The sequence below is a fragment of the Poeciliopsis prolifica genome, unplaced genomic scaffold (genome assembly GCF_027474105.1).
Source record: "Poeciliopsis prolifica strain line A6 unplaced genomic scaffold, Auburn_PproV2 SCAFFOLD030, whole genome shotgun sequence".
Classification (NCBI taxonomy): domain Eukaryota; kingdom Metazoa; phylum Chordata; class Actinopteri; order Cyprinodontiformes; family Poeciliidae; genus Poeciliopsis; species Poeciliopsis prolifica.
Genome location: NW_026562405.1, coordinates 6,088,284 through 6,105,825, shown reverse-complemented (window position 1 = coordinate 6,105,825; position 17,542 = coordinate 6,088,284). Strand labels below are relative to the sequence as shown.

At 38.7% G+C, this 17,542-nt stretch overlaps 1 protein-coding gene across 1 annotated transcript in view; it reads left to right on the top strand.

Annotated features, from left to right (window-relative positions):
• Positions 1-4,769: 4,769 nt before the first annotated feature.
• LOC129372805 (regulating synaptic membrane exocytosis protein 4-like) overlaps positions 4,770-17,542 on the top strand; it is a 31,071-nt gene continuing 18,298 nt past the window's right edge. Inside the window, 1 exon segment of the mRNA XM_055050322.1 lies at positions 4,770-5,286. Coding sequence (XP_054906297.1) covers positions 5,190-5,286 — 97 coding nt within the window. The 5' untranslated portion in view covers positions 4,770-5,189.

Genomic DNA, 17,542 nt, shown 5'->3' with positions numbered 1-17,542 from the left:
CAAGATTTTGATTTTATTTCTAAACCTTCTGCAAAAGCAAAAAGATAATTTTAACCACATCGTCTTAAAGGGGCAGTATTATGTTTTTTGAGATTTCCACCATTCTATAAAGTCAAAAACATGCCTGGACTGTTGCTTTGATTCTTTCATCAAAGAATCAAAGAATCAAAGGGGCTAGCCCCGCCTTCAAGGTGCAGCTCCTCCTCAGTTTCCAAGCTCCTTCAGACTAGCCAGCAGCAATTAGCACCTGGTGGAACTGCTGAGCTCATTATAGGAGCTACTTCTCAGTGACACACTGCTAGAAACATTATTAAAAGGTGTTAAAGGGTTAATAGAGGAGCCATGATGACTTCATGAAGGCGGAGTTTCAGAAAGAGCAGTTTTAAAGAAACAGAGGCCCAATTTCAAGGAGTTAAATTACAAAGTCAAACATCAAATTTCAGTCATATTTGACATATTTTAACAACTGAAGGTAACATAGTTTCTTGATTATGCAACAAAATGTCACTTTGTGCCTGGAAAACACATGATGCTGCCTCTTTCACAGCAAGAGGGAAGAGTTGGTGTTTATACAACCTTCAGAGAGAACAATTTATCAAACCGTTACGTTGTTGGACTGTGGAAGAAAACCTGGAGAAACTCCATGCAGACAGACCCCAGGCTGTGATTCAAACCCAGAACCTTCTCACTGCAACAGCACTAACAACGCATCAAATGGAAAATAATGTGGATGAAATTGGTAGTAAAACAACCATCATTTCAATTAATCACTGGGAAACTAGTCGATAAAATGGAGTGAGGTTAAATCCGCTTTACATTTATAGACACATGAACAAAAGTCAAAGGGAAGACGACGTCTCACAGAGAAACAGATGGAGGGAAAAAGCAGAGAGGAAGACTGTTGGCTGATGACGTGAAAAAGCCAAAGACAGACGATGCGGCAGGTGTAGTGAAAGGTCAACGCTCCTGTGATAAGGCGTGCTTGGACAGCATGCTCACAGCCAGCAGTCGACTGCTTGTCGACACAATACCAGTCCACTTCACTGGCCGCAGCTCAGGGGTAAACAGACGGAGTCGTCACGGCGTAAAGACTCTGTTCAAAGCCCTGAGAAAATACCAGCATGAAAAACAGGCCGGGAGCAAAAACGAGCAGTAAAATATAGCAAAATAAACAACTGGTTATTTATCTGCTGCTGCCGTTTGGACATGTGATAAATTATGCAAGATGCCTCAGCAGTGGAGCAACAGCTTAGACCAAATCCAAAACAAAGTCAGATGATCAGACAACGCAGGATTACTGATGAACAATTCAGAGGCAGGACTGGAAAGATCACTTTTTATTTCCCAGTTCAGTTTGTTACCAAAGGCAGATTTAACATGTGGGGATAAATCTGTTACCACCCACTAAAGGTGGAGATTTACCTTTTACTGCAGGCTCAGAATCTCACATTGAAAACCAATCTTTACTTTAGTCACATTATAAACAGAGGATTGATAAAGTCAATTAGAAGTTCCTAAAAACCCAGTGGAAGTAAGTAAATAAACTTTATTTAAATCTTTCACAAGTCAAAAACCACAAAGTGCTTCACAATAAAAACAGATAAACACAAAATGATCACTTCATCTCCTTTTCTACTGGACGGAAATCGATTATTTAAAACATAGCTAGTGATTTGTGCACACTTTGCTTCATTTAATAAAACATTAATCTAATTTCTGATGGTCTTATCTTCTGTCCTGTTTCTCTGTTTCGTGAACCTTGTAAACGTTGATCTGCTCTACTTTAAAAGACCTAAACTGATGTTTCCATTTGAGAATCATTTTGATAAAATCAAAATTCACCAAAATGTTTTCCGGTGAGTTTCTAAGAAGTAGAGATTCTGTATTTCACACATTATTTTAATCTAGTTTGTTGGAGCTGCTGATTTCAGCGTCTCCACTTGTGACATTTTCATAAAAGCAAAATGATGTATTAGCAGCTCACTGTTCGCTGAGCAGCCATTAGTCTGACTGAAATTGTGGAATAAACTTCGGTGGCTTACATATAAAAACTTGGTCATTTCTGCCAACTTTTGCTTGTATATTTCTTATGTTTCTCTCTCTGTGTGTGTGTGTGTGTGTGTGTGTGTGTGTGTAATTACATGTGAGAAAATACATGAGTCACCACATTTCCTCTGTGCTGTTGTGTGAAGTTGCTCATTTGTCTCAGTCAGTGCAGCATGTGTTTATTTGCCCCGGTGTTTGTGTGTGTGCATGTGTCGCCTATGGCTTCTATCTATGGAAGCAGAGATGAATGGAGCCCTGCGAAGCAACGTTGATTACACAGGCTTTCCTTCCTCCTTTGTCTTTCTGCTGCACACAAAGCAGGAGGAAGCAGAAAGTGCAATGGCAGGCCAAGATGAGAAACAAGGGAAGAAAGAAACTCCTGAAGGAGATGACGGGAAAAGGACATGCAAAAAGTAATAAACGTATCTGCAGTTAAAATGCTAATAAAACAGCAATAAGGATTTCAACAAAGACAGAACCTTTGGAACCGTCGGGTAACAGATGTGCAAGAAAAAGGCTTGTTGGGAGACTTAAAGAACCGCTTTTACATTTTTAACAAAAAGACATTTTGGACATTTTTTCTAGTCAGTCCACAGTTTCTAAATGATCCTAGAAAATAAACCTCAGGACGGCCTGATGGAGAGCAACTTACTGATTTAATATTTTGCATGTCTACTGTTGCTTTATTATTGTTTCTTTCCTAAACCTATGAGCTCGTTTTGATGTCTTTTCATAGAGTAGAGGGTTAGGATTAGGAGTTTTTATCCTGTGACTGCAGAGCTTTTGATCAGCTGTAATTTGAGTCCTGTTTTAGATTGGATTTATTTAAACAAATGTCAATCTTTTATTTTCCCCACTTAAAAATCCTCTAATTGAATTATATTTCATATTAGGAAAGTAATTATTCCACATGTTCCCAACAGGGCACTTCTCTTTCAGACTGCAGGTTTACTGGTGGTTAACAGTTTCTGAAAGCAGAATGGGAGGCAGATATTTTCATCTTTCATGAATACATTCATGAATTATTTGCAGCTATTGTTGCCATTGTATTACTGGTCCAGTAACTTTGTTCACTCTGGATATTTCATTTGAACAGAAGTGGTTCTTCTGGTTGAGATCGAAGGTTTTGACAGAAAGTTCAACTGTATTCACCCCAGATCTGTTCAGCCTGCTGTAATCAAACTCCAGTTCCTTAGTTGAGAAAGTCTGGTTCGTTTGGTGTGAATGCTAATCGAACTCTAGCTGGATTAAAATTAACTCTGGTTTGGTTCGAATGTATGTGCGAACTCCAAATGGACCGGGCGCCAGGGCAAAACCAAGAAGTGGACTACAGCGCAGGGCATTCTGGGTAAATAGAGTTAAAATAAATGCGTTTGCTTAGCGTTAGTGGGAGAAATGTCTCCTGGTCTTTAGCCAAAGACAAGAGAGATATCCTCCAGCCACTAAAATCTGACACTTCCATTTTAGTTTCTATTTGGTGAAGAAGGAAATTGCTCTCAGTGTCTTCAGAGGTTTTCGTGTCGTTTCCTTCAGTGGTTCTTGGTGCAGCGCCCCCACAGGCCAGGAGGGGAACAGGCTGGTTTGACTCAGAACCAGAGCAGCTGGAGATGGAGCAGATGTTGCAGTTTTGGTCCCAATGGAACCGAGTCTACCAGATTATCTGATGTAAAAACTCCTTAGCGGACTTTTTGCTTCATGCCCCAGTGCTTCTGTCTTTTTGCCCAGGCTGTCTTTTGTCCTCTCTGCACCTCACAGCTGATTGATGGTTTCTTCCTGTCCCTTTCCACCGTCTCTGCATCCTGAGTCAGGAGGTTGTGTTGCTGCTTCTGTGCTCGTTGTATCTGTGTTGTAATGCATGTTTTAAATGTCTGCTGAAAAAAATGTTTGATCAGTTAAAGGAGGCAGCAGAGAGACACTATAAACTTGCACTGCCCTTCACCGCCTTGATTTCCTCCTAGCCACACCTATGTTCCCTCATCCACGTTTTGATTGGTCCAGCTGCCAGCAGCAGTCTGCTAACTCGCCCTCCTCCATCCCTCTCTCCTCCATCCTCCCTCCTCTCTGTCTCTGCCGCTCACCAGTGAATGAGTCCGCTCAGAGTCTCGCCGTTCCGTAGCGCAGCCTCTTCCTCTCTTTCTCTTCCACCGTTCTCTCTGTCCTTCGCTGCCTTTGGAGCAGACAGAGGAGCATCGGCACGGCAGCTGAGCCACGCAGAAGCAACGGAGAAGCCTGGAAACAAATGAGCTTCTGAATATTTCCAACATCAACAGATGCATCCAACGTGAAACAGTTCCAAAGGCAGACCGGAGCAACAGATTGCTCTTTAGGTGCAACTGTTGCTGAAACTGATGGTGGCCCACCTGATCTGAGACGAAGCTGGCATCTGCGGATTTGGGAAGTCAATTTCTCTGAATGAAAGAAAAGCACTGACTCTGCCAAAGCAGGAGGAACCAACACTGCCAGGCGCCGAGAAGAGAGGTCTTTGATTCATTTGGGAAAGCAAGACTGTTCATGCAGGGCGTGAACGTCACCTTTACATCCCGTCGTTCATCCTTTTGCAGAAACCAAAGATCAAAAGCCATTTGGATGTGCTAAATAGATGGAGGATGTTAGTTCAGAGGTAAGCTGTGAATCGAGAAGAGCAACATCAAGTCTAATCGGTGCAAAGATGCAGGTAAGAGCCACCAAGTGATGCCAGTAAATCCAGCAGAAAAATGACTTCTGAAGACCGCAGAGGGTAAAAGAGCAGGATGTATGCAAGAACCTTCTGAAGAACAAAACCAGGGAGACTCGCAATGACTGGCAGATGTTCTTCTCCAACAAAAACTACATGAACACGAAGAAAGAAAGCATTCATATCTCGCTACACTACTTTCTTTTTTCTAGGATGTTTTGCACATGTGGAGCTTTCTTCTTTAAAAGTATTCAAGCTTTTCCTCCTCTGTAACTTTTGCTGCAGTTAAATCTGCACCGATTTAAGTCGGTGTTGGCGTTGTCGTTCCGACTCTTCTTTTCGGAGTGAAGCGGATCTGCCGTGGGGGCAGCTGACAGCCGTCCAAGACGCCGCGAGCCGTACTCCGCGTGAAGAATGCCCAGCCGCGCTTGGCCAAGCCGGCCGACCCGGGCCCGACGGCGGCCTATACATGGAGAGATCGCAGAGCCGCATCAGCCTCTCGGCGTCCTTTGAGGCCCTCGCCATCTACTTCCCCTGTATGAACTCCTTTGACGAGGACGATGGCGGTGAGTGGGCATGAACACACACAGCAGGCCTGTTGCTATAAGCAATTCTTCAATTAATCAATTCATAAGTTAAAATGAACTCAATAATTTCCATTTGCACAAGTTATTGTTACTCTTTTTCTACCAAAAGCGGGATGATAAAAATCTTCAATCTGGTGTTTTGGTCGCTATTTTTGAAGGACAATTTTTTCCTTCAAAAAATTTATTTTATTTGCTGTTTTTGTTTATTTTCTATTTGGTCTTTGAGTATGAGTATCATTGTGCCTTTATCATTGCATAAATTACTTGAAAATGGTCTCAAAACACCAATATTATTGTTTATCGCGATAACTTCTGGGACGATTTATCCAAGAAGCGATCACATTTGTTGTAATATTTCTCAATCCATTCAAACATCTGAACTGTTCAAACAGTTCAGATGTTTTTTAAATGACATTTTAACTCCAATATTGGATCAGCATTTTAAAGGAGTTTGGTTTACAGTAAATGCAGGTTTAGAAGTGGAATAAAATCTTCAGCTAATGAAAGGATTAAACCTGAATCTCTCATTTATCCACAGTGAAACGTAAAATCCAGTTTTCGTGCCTCCAGCTGCAGGTCAAGATGATGAACCGTTTAGATTTCACAGTGTCAAACAAACAGAAACAAACTAGTTGTTTCCTAAACCGAACAATCCGTTTCCATGACTTGGGTCTTAGTTGAACATTTATCACCACTTTCTGAAAACAGACATTCATTTTTACAATCAGGTGATTCTACTTTCGTGATTCGAGACATTTTGGATAAGTTTGGAGGAAGAGGAGGAGCCTGTTGGTGTATGAGTTTATGATGATGTAATGCTTTTGATCTGGATTGGTATTATTGCTGAATTTTATTACTCCTGGTTTGCCGTCACACTAATCCAGTCTGGAAAACGGCTGCAGTGGATAATCTTTTCGACGCAGTCTGATGTGGTTCCAGTGGCGTTTAGAGTAATATTTGAATTGTATTCTGCAAGTTATTCAACACTGGAACATAATGAAATGAAATGTTGAAATATCAGCAGCATACCAATAAGAGGTCATAATAATAACATCAAATGGTGCAGAAAAGCACAGAAAGATTCTCATCCTTTGAATTTAGAAAGTGGAAGGAAAATGACTCATGGTTTCATTTTTTCCATGAATGAATAACTGAAGAGTGCGGTGTGCTTTTTCACTCTGATTCCCTGAGTCAAAACTTTGAATCTGTTTGCATGTGACTATGAGGTGAAAACTTTTCTTTTTTACAAATTATCTTCAGATCATTTGCACAGGCTTCATAGTTTTGCATTATGGTAAAAAGGAGGTACACATTCTGGAAACCTTGAGAATTAAAGGGATAAATATAACCGTACCCTGCAGCGTCTCTCATGCCTGTGTAAGCGCTGCTTTTTGCTTCAGCAGCATTTCTCCATCCAGCGCTGCAGCTGAGCAGCTGATGGGTTGCGTGTGCAGAATGTCATGATATTTTTTATGGCTGCCATGTTAATCTTTCTCCCAGTGCTGCAACCGTCTAATGTTTCTGAGCATTTCTACTTTAAAGTGGCTTTCAGCACAAACACACATTTAGAACATTTCTGGTGTTAACATCTTAGTAACTGTTTTGATGACGTTTTCTTCTTTCCTGTAGCCTTTAGAGGTCACCAGCAGACCAACCATCCCAGACACACAGCTCCACCAACCCTCTGCTTATCATACTTCACCACATCCACAAACCTGCCTGGTCTCTTTTGCTCCTCCTCGGCAGCCATGCATCCACTTATCTAACGTGTCTCTTTGCACATCTGAGCTAAGACTAGTTGTCTCTAAAAAGCTCCATTAGATTCTTTGATTAAGTTATTTCTAGTCATGTCCGTTGTGGTCACTCCCAACATCAGAACATCTATTTTCTCTGCCGCCAAACCAGATTATAGTAAATCTCACTGCTGTCATGTAAAACTTTTCTTTCATTCCTTTCATCTCCTTCACATAATGATTCTTTTCTCCTTTTCATCGACTTTCCTCCTTCATGTTTCCAGAGTTCACTGTGTTTTCTGAGCTCCCTGCTGGTTCTTAGTTCGATACTTGAGATCATTGCAACCACAGATCATAAGCAGGTAGAAATGGATTAATATCGATCAGAGAGGAACATTTAAGCTGCAGATATTACCTGGCAGCATTGGTTTGTTTAGGTGACAAACTCAGTGATCCTCAGTCCATTAGAAAACGGGTCTGGTTCTGATTCTGCAGGACTTCAGTGCAGGACTAGCCAGAGGGGAAATCGTTCCTCATCCCGCTTCGTTTGGCGGAGATGGACTTATGAAAAATGTCAGCATACTGAGCACCTAAAGATGACAGGAAATAACTTGTAACATATAAGATATGAAGATCAATTCAGGCTTTTTGTCTGTATGAACACTAAATCTATAGAAGATATTTTAATTTCTTTGAGGCCATTTGCTGCTCTCTTGATTTTGATCATATTAATAATTTGCAGAATCTGGTAATTTCTCAATGTGCTTAGAAATCAGAACAATTAAATCATAATGTACTTTTGAGATTAAGCTAACAGTAATCTGTGCGTAATCAACATGAATAGTAATTTACTGGCTGATGCTAGAAAAGAAAGACGGTGTTTATAAAAATAAGTTCACATTTCTTCCCTCTCAGAACATATTAATCTTTTGCTTCTTTGTTTCCAATTTACTTTGTTTGTACATAACTTTGTTTTTTCTTTAATTACACATCTCTTAATAAAGTCAAACCAAACTGAATTAATGTTTTTACATGTTTTTTTCTTACAGATATGAGTCATTTTTATGTCTAATATAAATATTTACTGTAAATTGCACTACTTCCAGCAATTCATTGACTATGTATGTTGTGCATGTTGATTTTTTTAATCCTTTCCATCAGATAAAAATCAGCCTCCTTGGGGAAATCTGGCATAATTCCGTGTTTATTAATAATTGATTAATTTACACTGTCTACTTCATGAAATAAATAAAATTCATAGCAACTTTTTACAACCTTTAAAAGGTTTTATACCTTCATACCGGTAACGTACTGAAGCCCAGGAAATGTTCACAAGTGTATTTTAAACTAACACAGCAGAGACACACAGATGGTGGAAGACGACAAATTGATCAGGTCATTGCCAAATAAGGTTGATTTTCATTGAGTGAAATAAAAAGAATACTGAGCGTCTTGTTTGTGGAGTTTTGCTTCTTGCAGGTTTTATTGTCATGTCTGGACCCAAATTGTGAAAACGGGACTTTATGTGCTCAATACACAGATGATGCTCAGCAGCGACACACAGATTTGAGAGAAGTAATCAGAGCGAAGCGGCAGGCTGTGGTTTGTGGCTCTCAGACTAATTAAATGCTAATATGGTTGCTGATTGTGGCTGACTGCAGCTAAATAGAGGCCTGATTGCAGGTTAATTCTCGCTCTCCGCCTCTCTGTCTCAGCGTCTCTCTGTCAGACTTTCATTCTCTCAGAGTCATTTGCCCTCCATGGTTTGAAAAGCCGGTTTGCAGGTTAATTCTGTCCTTCCTTCACAAATTGCCTTTTAATTGCTTTACCACTTGTTTTCCCTCCACTCCCACTGCTCTCCCTGGTCCCGTTCATGCCTGCGTTTGCACCCGTCTGCTGCAGTATTCATAAAGTTGAGAGTTGGTTTTAACCAACATAAAATGAGATCAAGCACCTCTGAAAGGAGCGCGGCCAGGTAGTGGCTACTTCTTAGCAAGATGTACGAGGATGAAACTTTGACTATAAATAAATGATCAACTGCTGGTTTGTGCACTGCTACTTTGAAACCCACATTTATTCACACTGGCAACGTGACTGTGAGATTTCTAAGTGATCCACTGTGTTAGGATAATGCTGTTGTTTTTGAGACCATTTTTGAGTAATTATTGATCTCAAAGATCAATAATTATTGATCTTTGAGATTATTTTCTGGCATTATTAATGCCAGAAAATAATCTCAAAGATCAATAATTATTTTGAACATTTTAAATGTCCAAAATAAATAAACAAATGTAAACAACAAATAAAATTAACAGTTATTTACTTGTGCTAAAAAATGGGATTATGAGCCTGGAAAACACTTAATAGCGCCTCTTTAAGCTCAGCAGCACATTGAGAGGTGGAGGAAGGAGTTTGGAATCAAACTCACAACCATCTGACTGTAAGACCATTTATAGGTCATGATCCTTAAATCACTTTTTCTTTAGCTGCTCAGCTCTCACTCTCAGTGGCTTCACCCTGCACACAGCAGAACCTTTAATACAGACCATAATAAAATAGAATCGGCTCTTAAAAGTTTAAAAAGTACAGAAATCGCAGTACTAAGCAGGCAACTATTTTTAGTTCAACTTTCCCTTATTGATCAAAAATAACTTGTAGAAACAAGATGACTTCAAGACGTGATATAAGAATAAATGAGAATAAACATATAATCTTAATTTAGTCTGTAATCTCACTGATGAGCGCTCTCACACGCTGCCTGCTGTATGTGCTATCTAGCACCTCAGGTGTTTGATTTCTACGTGACAGACTGACTGTGGAGATGAATCACCTGCCTGAAGTCGTAAATGTAAGACATGACAAATTGAATGTTCACTCATCGATTCCCCGTTTCATCGCCCTGATCAGCATTCAGCACCTGTTCATCTGGGAAAAAGGCTCCCAGGAATCTCATTCGTTTCTAAAAATCGGAGCTATATTTGGCCTCTTTCGCGTGTTTTGCTTCTCATTGTCAGTTTTCACACTTTTTGTTGAACGTACACTTGTTGCAGTCGGCTGTGTTTCTGTGCATAAAAATGGAGCGAAAAAGGAGTCAGAAGTGTTTGAGTTCGGCACAGTGAAGCAGGCGCGTCTTTTATTCTGTTTCCTCCTTCAGGAGAGGAAAATCCAAGCTCTGGTTTTCTGATGGGTTTCTTCCTGTTTGGCTGTTAAATTATGACCTGAGGTAGCAAATCAAACTGGTTTTATTTATAATTCTGGGAAAACATAATTCACTTTAAAGCAGAATCACAGCCTTTGATTTTATCCTGTTATCTGTCCTTTTAGCTGAACAGACACAGAAAAACAGGCGTTTGGGGTATAAATGTGATAAAAATATCAGCGTTAAGCAGAAATAATTCAGTGAGAATTTCTGAAATTCACACACAATCGACTGTTATGAAATTAATCCAAACCAAACAGTTCAGATGTGAAACCACAAATTCATGCTGCAGATATAAAATATTAATTGAATTATATCTGGAAAAATGTAGCTGTTTGTTCAAGTTCTGCAAATTTTAGCTGTAACCCTCTGATGCGTGACATCTTGACTATACAGCTTTCCATGAGGGGATCTATTTGGACACATGTTTAAATTAATGCGTTTTTATGCTACTTTTGTCATTTTGATTCAAAATAATGTTTAGTATGATACTTTCTGCTGTGTTTTATTTCACACAAGTATCATTTCATATTTGAAATATTTTCATTTTTCACTTTTTTAAGCATTTTTAGAAGAAATTGTGGAACATTTGTGACGATTCGTGGCGTGTCTGGGGTCGTCCTCTCGGTCTCCTCCCGGTGGGTTCTGCCCGGATCTTCATATCAGCAGAGAGGCGACCAGGAGGCATCAGACGCCCGAGTCGCCTCAACTGTAATAAGATGACCTCACCGGGTCCAAAAAGACCCACTTATGCATCAGAAGGTTGTGGGAAACTTTAAACTTAATGGCTCTAATACAGTTTGTCTGGTTTTAACATCAAAATGCAGGAATCAGCCTTTCATCTCAGTTAGGAACTGAATCTACAGTCCAAGATAAACCTGTGTTTCATTACCACATAAATATTTTATCTTCAAACACTACATAACTGACTAAAAAGGAAACTTCAAAGTGGATTTATAAAATATATATTCCGCTATGCTTGAAACATTTCAGAGGAATTAAATCTGGATAAACTCCTATTTTTCTGTGTGATATTTATCAAGGGACGGATTTCTGGCAGCTTTTTGGACAAAATGTTATCTAAATATTTCTGAAACTCAGTTAGAAAAAGTAATTTCTTAGTTTCATGAATTTGCAGGAAGAATTTCAACAATAATTATTTAACTAAAAAGAGTTTCTGCTTCTTTGAGTGTCATTAAATTAATTGAATGTAGTTCTACTGTTTTTGCTAATTGAGTGTCCTGCAAAGCAGAAACTATTTATTCCGATGAAAATACAAATATGTGAAAGAAAAATATTTTCAATGAAAAATTATTCATTGTCTTTTTTCTCTAGTTATTCTCCTTTTATGTCATTTGAGTCCAAGAGTTGCAGCTGATTTACTTTATGTTCTGTGAATGGATTCCCTCTTCTGTCACTTTCTGTGTATTGAAAACATTGATTATTTCATATTTTATTGATGTCTTAACTTTATTTTCTAAACTAAAACCCACCCAGAGGCCAGTCAGATGCAGTGAGGGAAGCACAACAATAAAATAAAGAACATCTGGAAGCTCCAACCCACTGGGCTGATGAATGTTGTTAATGTTGTATAGGAGCAGATAATGAGACAGAAATTCATACGAAGTTGATGTCAAAGAGTTGCAGCGAAGTGAGGAAAAAGATGTCAGACTGAGAGAAAACAGATAAGTCTCTCGAGTTTTTCTGAGCTGAAGAGACGACCCAGAAAAGTCAGGATTAAAAAATGGACTGCTTGGAAAGGAGGTCTACTCTATAGGGAGGAGGAAGAGGAGGAAGAGGAGGAGGAGGAAGAAGGGGAGGAAAACGGAGTAAAGAGGAGCTGCAGGTGTTCATTCGTTACACTGTATGGCAGCCAGGAGGGCATTTTTCACTGTGTTGTGGTTTAATCCAGGAACAGCAGCTGTGCTTGTTTCCCACCATGAACTCCAAAGCTGCAAAGCCAGCAGTGCACATCAGCGGCTCCACTTTCCTCTGAGACGTTCCACTTCCTCACCCAGACAGTAAAATATACACCAAACAGAGCCAGGGGGGCTGCAGAGAGACTCAAAACCTTGTTTACATAAAAATCAGGAGCTTTCCCTTTAATATGACGCCAAACAAATGTCCAACTGGACATGCACCAGGATCAAAACACAGAATTTGTCCAGAGGGAGTTGTTGACCTTCTGAGCTGATGACCTGTTTGGATGTTTTATGCAGATGTGATTACTGACCTGGACGAGTGAATAATCCACAGAGCAGGAAGCAGGCAGTGAAACTGACACAAGCTTTAACAGGAGACAAAACCAAACAAAAGGATCTGTGAGATTCCTCTTTAAAAGTGCAATTAGAAAATGATTCACTTAGTAGCACAGCTGGTGGAGAGCCGGGCTTGTGTGGCCGTGACAGGAAGAAAACGTGAATATGCTGATCCGACAAGCTTCGACATCCACATCCCATTGTCTCTGATGACAGCTTAAATCCTCTCCTTCTGCTTCAGCACACACTACATTGATCTGGTTTGTCTTTTGGAGGTGAAATGGAAATATTAGTCAAGAATAAAACTAGATTATTGAGCATTTTTACCTGGAGTTGTCTTTTTACCGTCTTCTCATCCGGAATCTAAACTCTCTGATAAACATCGTCTCCGTTTTCTGGCCTGACTGCTGAGGATCTTTGATCTGCAGACTCTGTTACAATTTTCAGCAGCAGATGTCAGAGTTCAGATAAATTTATACAGGACCATTGTAATGAAAAACGTTTGATTTCTTTGGTATTTCTTTCTGGTCCATAACAAATGTAAAAAAACAAACAAAAAAAAAACTGGCTTCCAGTTCATGTGTTCATTTTTTTTAATTCAAAACTAAAATGTAACAACTGTTGATTATGATATGCATGAACAATAAATCCTCTGATTTAGGTATAAACTGAATATCTATATTTAGACCTTTGCAGGGATTGCAAAGAAATGAAACTTTTCCACATTTTGTCTTCTTAAAACTCTGGAAGTTCATGCAAAGATTGGAAATGGTTTTGAATGGAGCATGCACTCAAATAAATAACAGAGAAACGTAGCATTAAATACATTTAAATTGGTTTTCACTTCTTTTAATTGGAGGAACCCGAATGCACAGTTTACCCCGAAACTGTTCACCTCAACAAATTGAGATTTAAAAATATTATTGACGAAAACATTGATAGAAATGACACAAAGAACATTTTCAGAGTTTATTCAAATAAACTTTAAACTGTGTGAGTTTAGTTTACTTATAATGCTTAATATTTATCTTATTGAATATGAAGGAATCAAACGATTTGGATGTGATTGTTTGCAAGTAAATAAATAAAATCTACAACAAAGAAGTTGTATTTTCAGTGTTTGCATGTGCAGCAGTTCTTCAATGTCTCACCAGGAATAAAAAAAATTATATGGGATTATCCATGGACGTCCAAAAATATGGGAAAACAGAAGGGAGTAAATTTGGCTTTGGTTTTAAATGCATTCATTTAAAGCAGATGAAATGGGCTGGAAATTATGGTGGGAATGTGTAAATATGCAAAGCACCATATGGAATTTTTTAAATTTAATCTGTAATGAAATAATAAATTATCTCTGTTACTTTAGCGAGGGGAGCATTGGAAAGTGTTGTGTCATTTTAATTATGCACTTTTAAGCGCATCTGAACTGAAGCTTCCTGGATTATTTTTAAGTTTCCTCTCTCAGTTTACATTAATTTATCAAAGATTATCATGTAACACAGGGTCTAATTTGCTCATTCAGAACTTGCAGCTGAAAAAAAACAAAGAAAACTGAAATCAAGCAAATAAAACAGTCAGATTTTTGTTTTTTTTGCTTTTAGAAAAGTTAAATGATCTCAGTCAGAAAAAATCTCTAAATAAACATGGTTCTGTTATTATAGAAGCTTGGTTAGAGAAACAAAACATTTTTCCATTATGATGTTTGTAATAAAAATAAAATGTAATTTTCAATGTGGCAGATTGGTATGATTATCAACCTGCTGTTGGAGCCGCACAAAACTCAGTCCAAGGACCAGAAACGGCCCCGGGCCTCACTTTGGACACCCCTGACGTAACGCCTCTGCTGGAAGAAAACAAAATCTTTCAAGCTTGATTGCTATCAGTTAATTCAACCTGGATCACAAATACAGACGAGTTAAATCCCTGGAGACGGGACGGACCGGCTGTTGGTAACTCAGAACATTTCAGGTTCTGTTGGTTCCCATCTGGACTGAACTCATAAAAATGCTGTTTGCTGTGATAAGATCCTGGCTTCATGAGGTTTAGATGTTCTGAACACACACAGAGGACTTTGTGCTTTAAGCTGTCATTAAAACACCAACAATCCTCTTTTTCAGATGCTGTTCATTAGATTCACTGTCTGGAAGTAAATTATCAGTGGCTGTTATCAAGCCTTATTAACCAAGCTAATTGAATCTGATACTGCTCTAATTTGCTGACTTCACCTCCCGTGTGTTCAGACATCAGAACATTTCAGTTTCACCAGATCCCTTCGTCACTGTGAGTTCAGTATGATACTAATTTCATTTTCTGTGAAACACCTTATTGAGAGAAAAATGTGCTGCTGCAGTAGCGCTCCTTCCAAATGACTGGGCCGCGATGTGAGCGTTTCTCTGAAGTAGTGAGACATAAAAGCTGATGGCAGAGCTGTAAAAGAAACACTCTCCTCCTCCAGCTGTATTTTACGGTTAAATGGAGCCTGTGGTTATGAAGCATCGTGTTTTCTGCTCCTCACAGAGCTTATGAGTGTTTGGAAAGCAGACAAAGCCATAAAATCTGCTGTCATTATGAAGCTTAAAGATACAAACACTTAATCTGATTTTGCTCTTGACGGATTCCGCCATTTTCTGCACAGCTGGTTGTTTAAAACTCTTTGCAGTTTAATGCGACCTTGTCTTTGACTAAACAACAGCAAAACCAATTCAACTTCCTTCAGATAACTTTATCTTTATGTTTATTTATCTTTTGTGGAAAACTTGTAGTTGGACAAAATCTAACGTTTTGTGTCTATCATGTGGCTTTTCTTTTCACCTAATGGGACAAAAACCACTGGGTGCAAATTATATTCTGTTTAAAAATAATAATGCAAATTTGAAACATCTGAGAGTAAAATTCAACAACCAAATGCTTTGAAGACTCCAGAGTTTCTCTTTTCCCATTGGCTCCTTGGTTACTGTTTTACTCTTCTGGCTATCAAAGCATCCTGGTCTTCTTGTTTTACAGAAGCTACTAAAAGATTATTTTTACCAGCAGATTGCCTGATTATGTGTTTAAATAAAGAAAAAGTTCAACAGGTTTTCTTATGTTCATGATCCTTTTCATGAACAGAATCATAAAAAGGAGCTAAAACCTTTAATTCCTGCAGGTTGAGTTGAATAAAACCTGACAGATTTCCAAGCCAAGCTTTCCTTTGGGCATTCCATTAAAATAAATTATTTGTTTTCTTTCTGAATTTTTGCAGATCAGTTCAGTGATGTCACCGAAAGGATAAGTGGATATTTTCAGATTTTCCACCTGAAAACATCCATTATTTTTGTACACATCACATTCATAGGCGTCTTACCTAAGATGTTAAATTTATTTCACCTGTTAAAGTGCTTTAATCAGTAAAACAATCTCATCTTTAGGAAAGTCTTAAGACACTGGAGCATGTTGATTACATATTGTTTTATCTGTTCTGTTGACATATATCAGGTTTTCATATCGTACAGCAGGAAAATAAATGAGCTGAAATTTCATTGTAACTCCAAATAAATCAAACATCACAGACTTTTTCATCTTGTTCAGAAAAATTTAGGAACTTTCCTGAGGAACTATACAATGCTGAATTAATTTGATATTTTGACTGAATTAGAGGACATTTATATCAAAAGACACATTTGAATTCATTTTCCTGCCTCATTACGTTGTTTAAAGCCAGTTAAAGCCAAAGCCTGCCTGGTGCAAAGGTTCGTTCCCTCAGGGAAGATGAATTTTGGCTCAGATGGAATATAAACTGATCAGTTAATCAGTTGTTAAATTGCCCCAGTGACAGAGCACTTAATGTTCAGAAGAGCAGAAACGTGTCATCATTCTCTTATCATTGTGCTTATTGATGCTGTCATCCGTCTGTTCGATCTCTCTGTCTCCGTCTCTTATTCCTCTCTCTGCTGTCACTCAGACTCTTCCTTGTACTTATTAATTGGGCTCCATCTCTTTTGTGTTTTGCCGTCTTGACAGATTTTTTTCCCTTTGGGTCCCTCCTTCTCTTCCGTCTTTGCCTCTGCTTTCTCTTCTTCTTTCTGTCAACATATAACCAGCGATCGTATCTAAGTTTGCTTCCTCCAGAATATGGAGTTTAAATCAAAGCAATTAGAGGATCTGCTTTAAATAATGTGCTGGAGATGATGTGACATTTTTCCAAATCTGAGCGTGAAGCAGAGGACTCTTCCTCCAGAAACATATTTACATATACATTAAAACAGAACTGAGGCAGTGATTTAGAAAAGGAAATATAACACATTTTTCTTGGAGAGTTGAGATGCTACACTCAAAATGAACATTTCAAAAGAATTTGATCAAAGATTGAGACCTGAACCGGGTTTCTATCTGTCTGTTATTAAAGATTTTATTTTCGCTTGAAGTCGTTTTGGCTTAAAATAATTAATGCACCAAAGTGGAGATGGAAACACTTTTGCTGCCAAACTCTTTCCAATTCTGATAGAGGATCAAAACTATGAATAAAGACAAAGGTGGAATAAATCAATTAACTGAGTGGTTTTTCAAAATAAGTTTAATATCTTTGTAATAAGCTCTTATTTGAAAGCGTGTTTCAGCCGTAAGTTGCAGTAATATTTCTTTTGCTGATGATCTAAATTCTAACATCGGTTTTGTTACGGTGTCTCGTTTCGGTGCAGCTCAGAGAAAACAACAAAACCAACTTCAACCCCAAATAACGACAAGTCTCTCCATCTACTCAACTGAATAAATGAAATGTTTCCATCTGAACAACAAGGTTTTACAGAAAGAGGCAGATCTGTTCAGCTGTTTTAACGTCATAGTAACTTTTAATGCTGCATGAAGCCACAGTGTTGGCCAAATACATGAAGGAGCCAGAAAGCCTGGCGCTTCACTAGTTAACACTTATTGCAGTCCAGGAAGTTCTTTACATACAGAGTCAAATTGCAGTGAGAACACATTTTTTGCAGGGCATTCAGCACTGCTGTTAATTTTTTAAAACGATCTGAAAAACGCTCACCTACCCATAAGGCAATTAGCTCTATGTC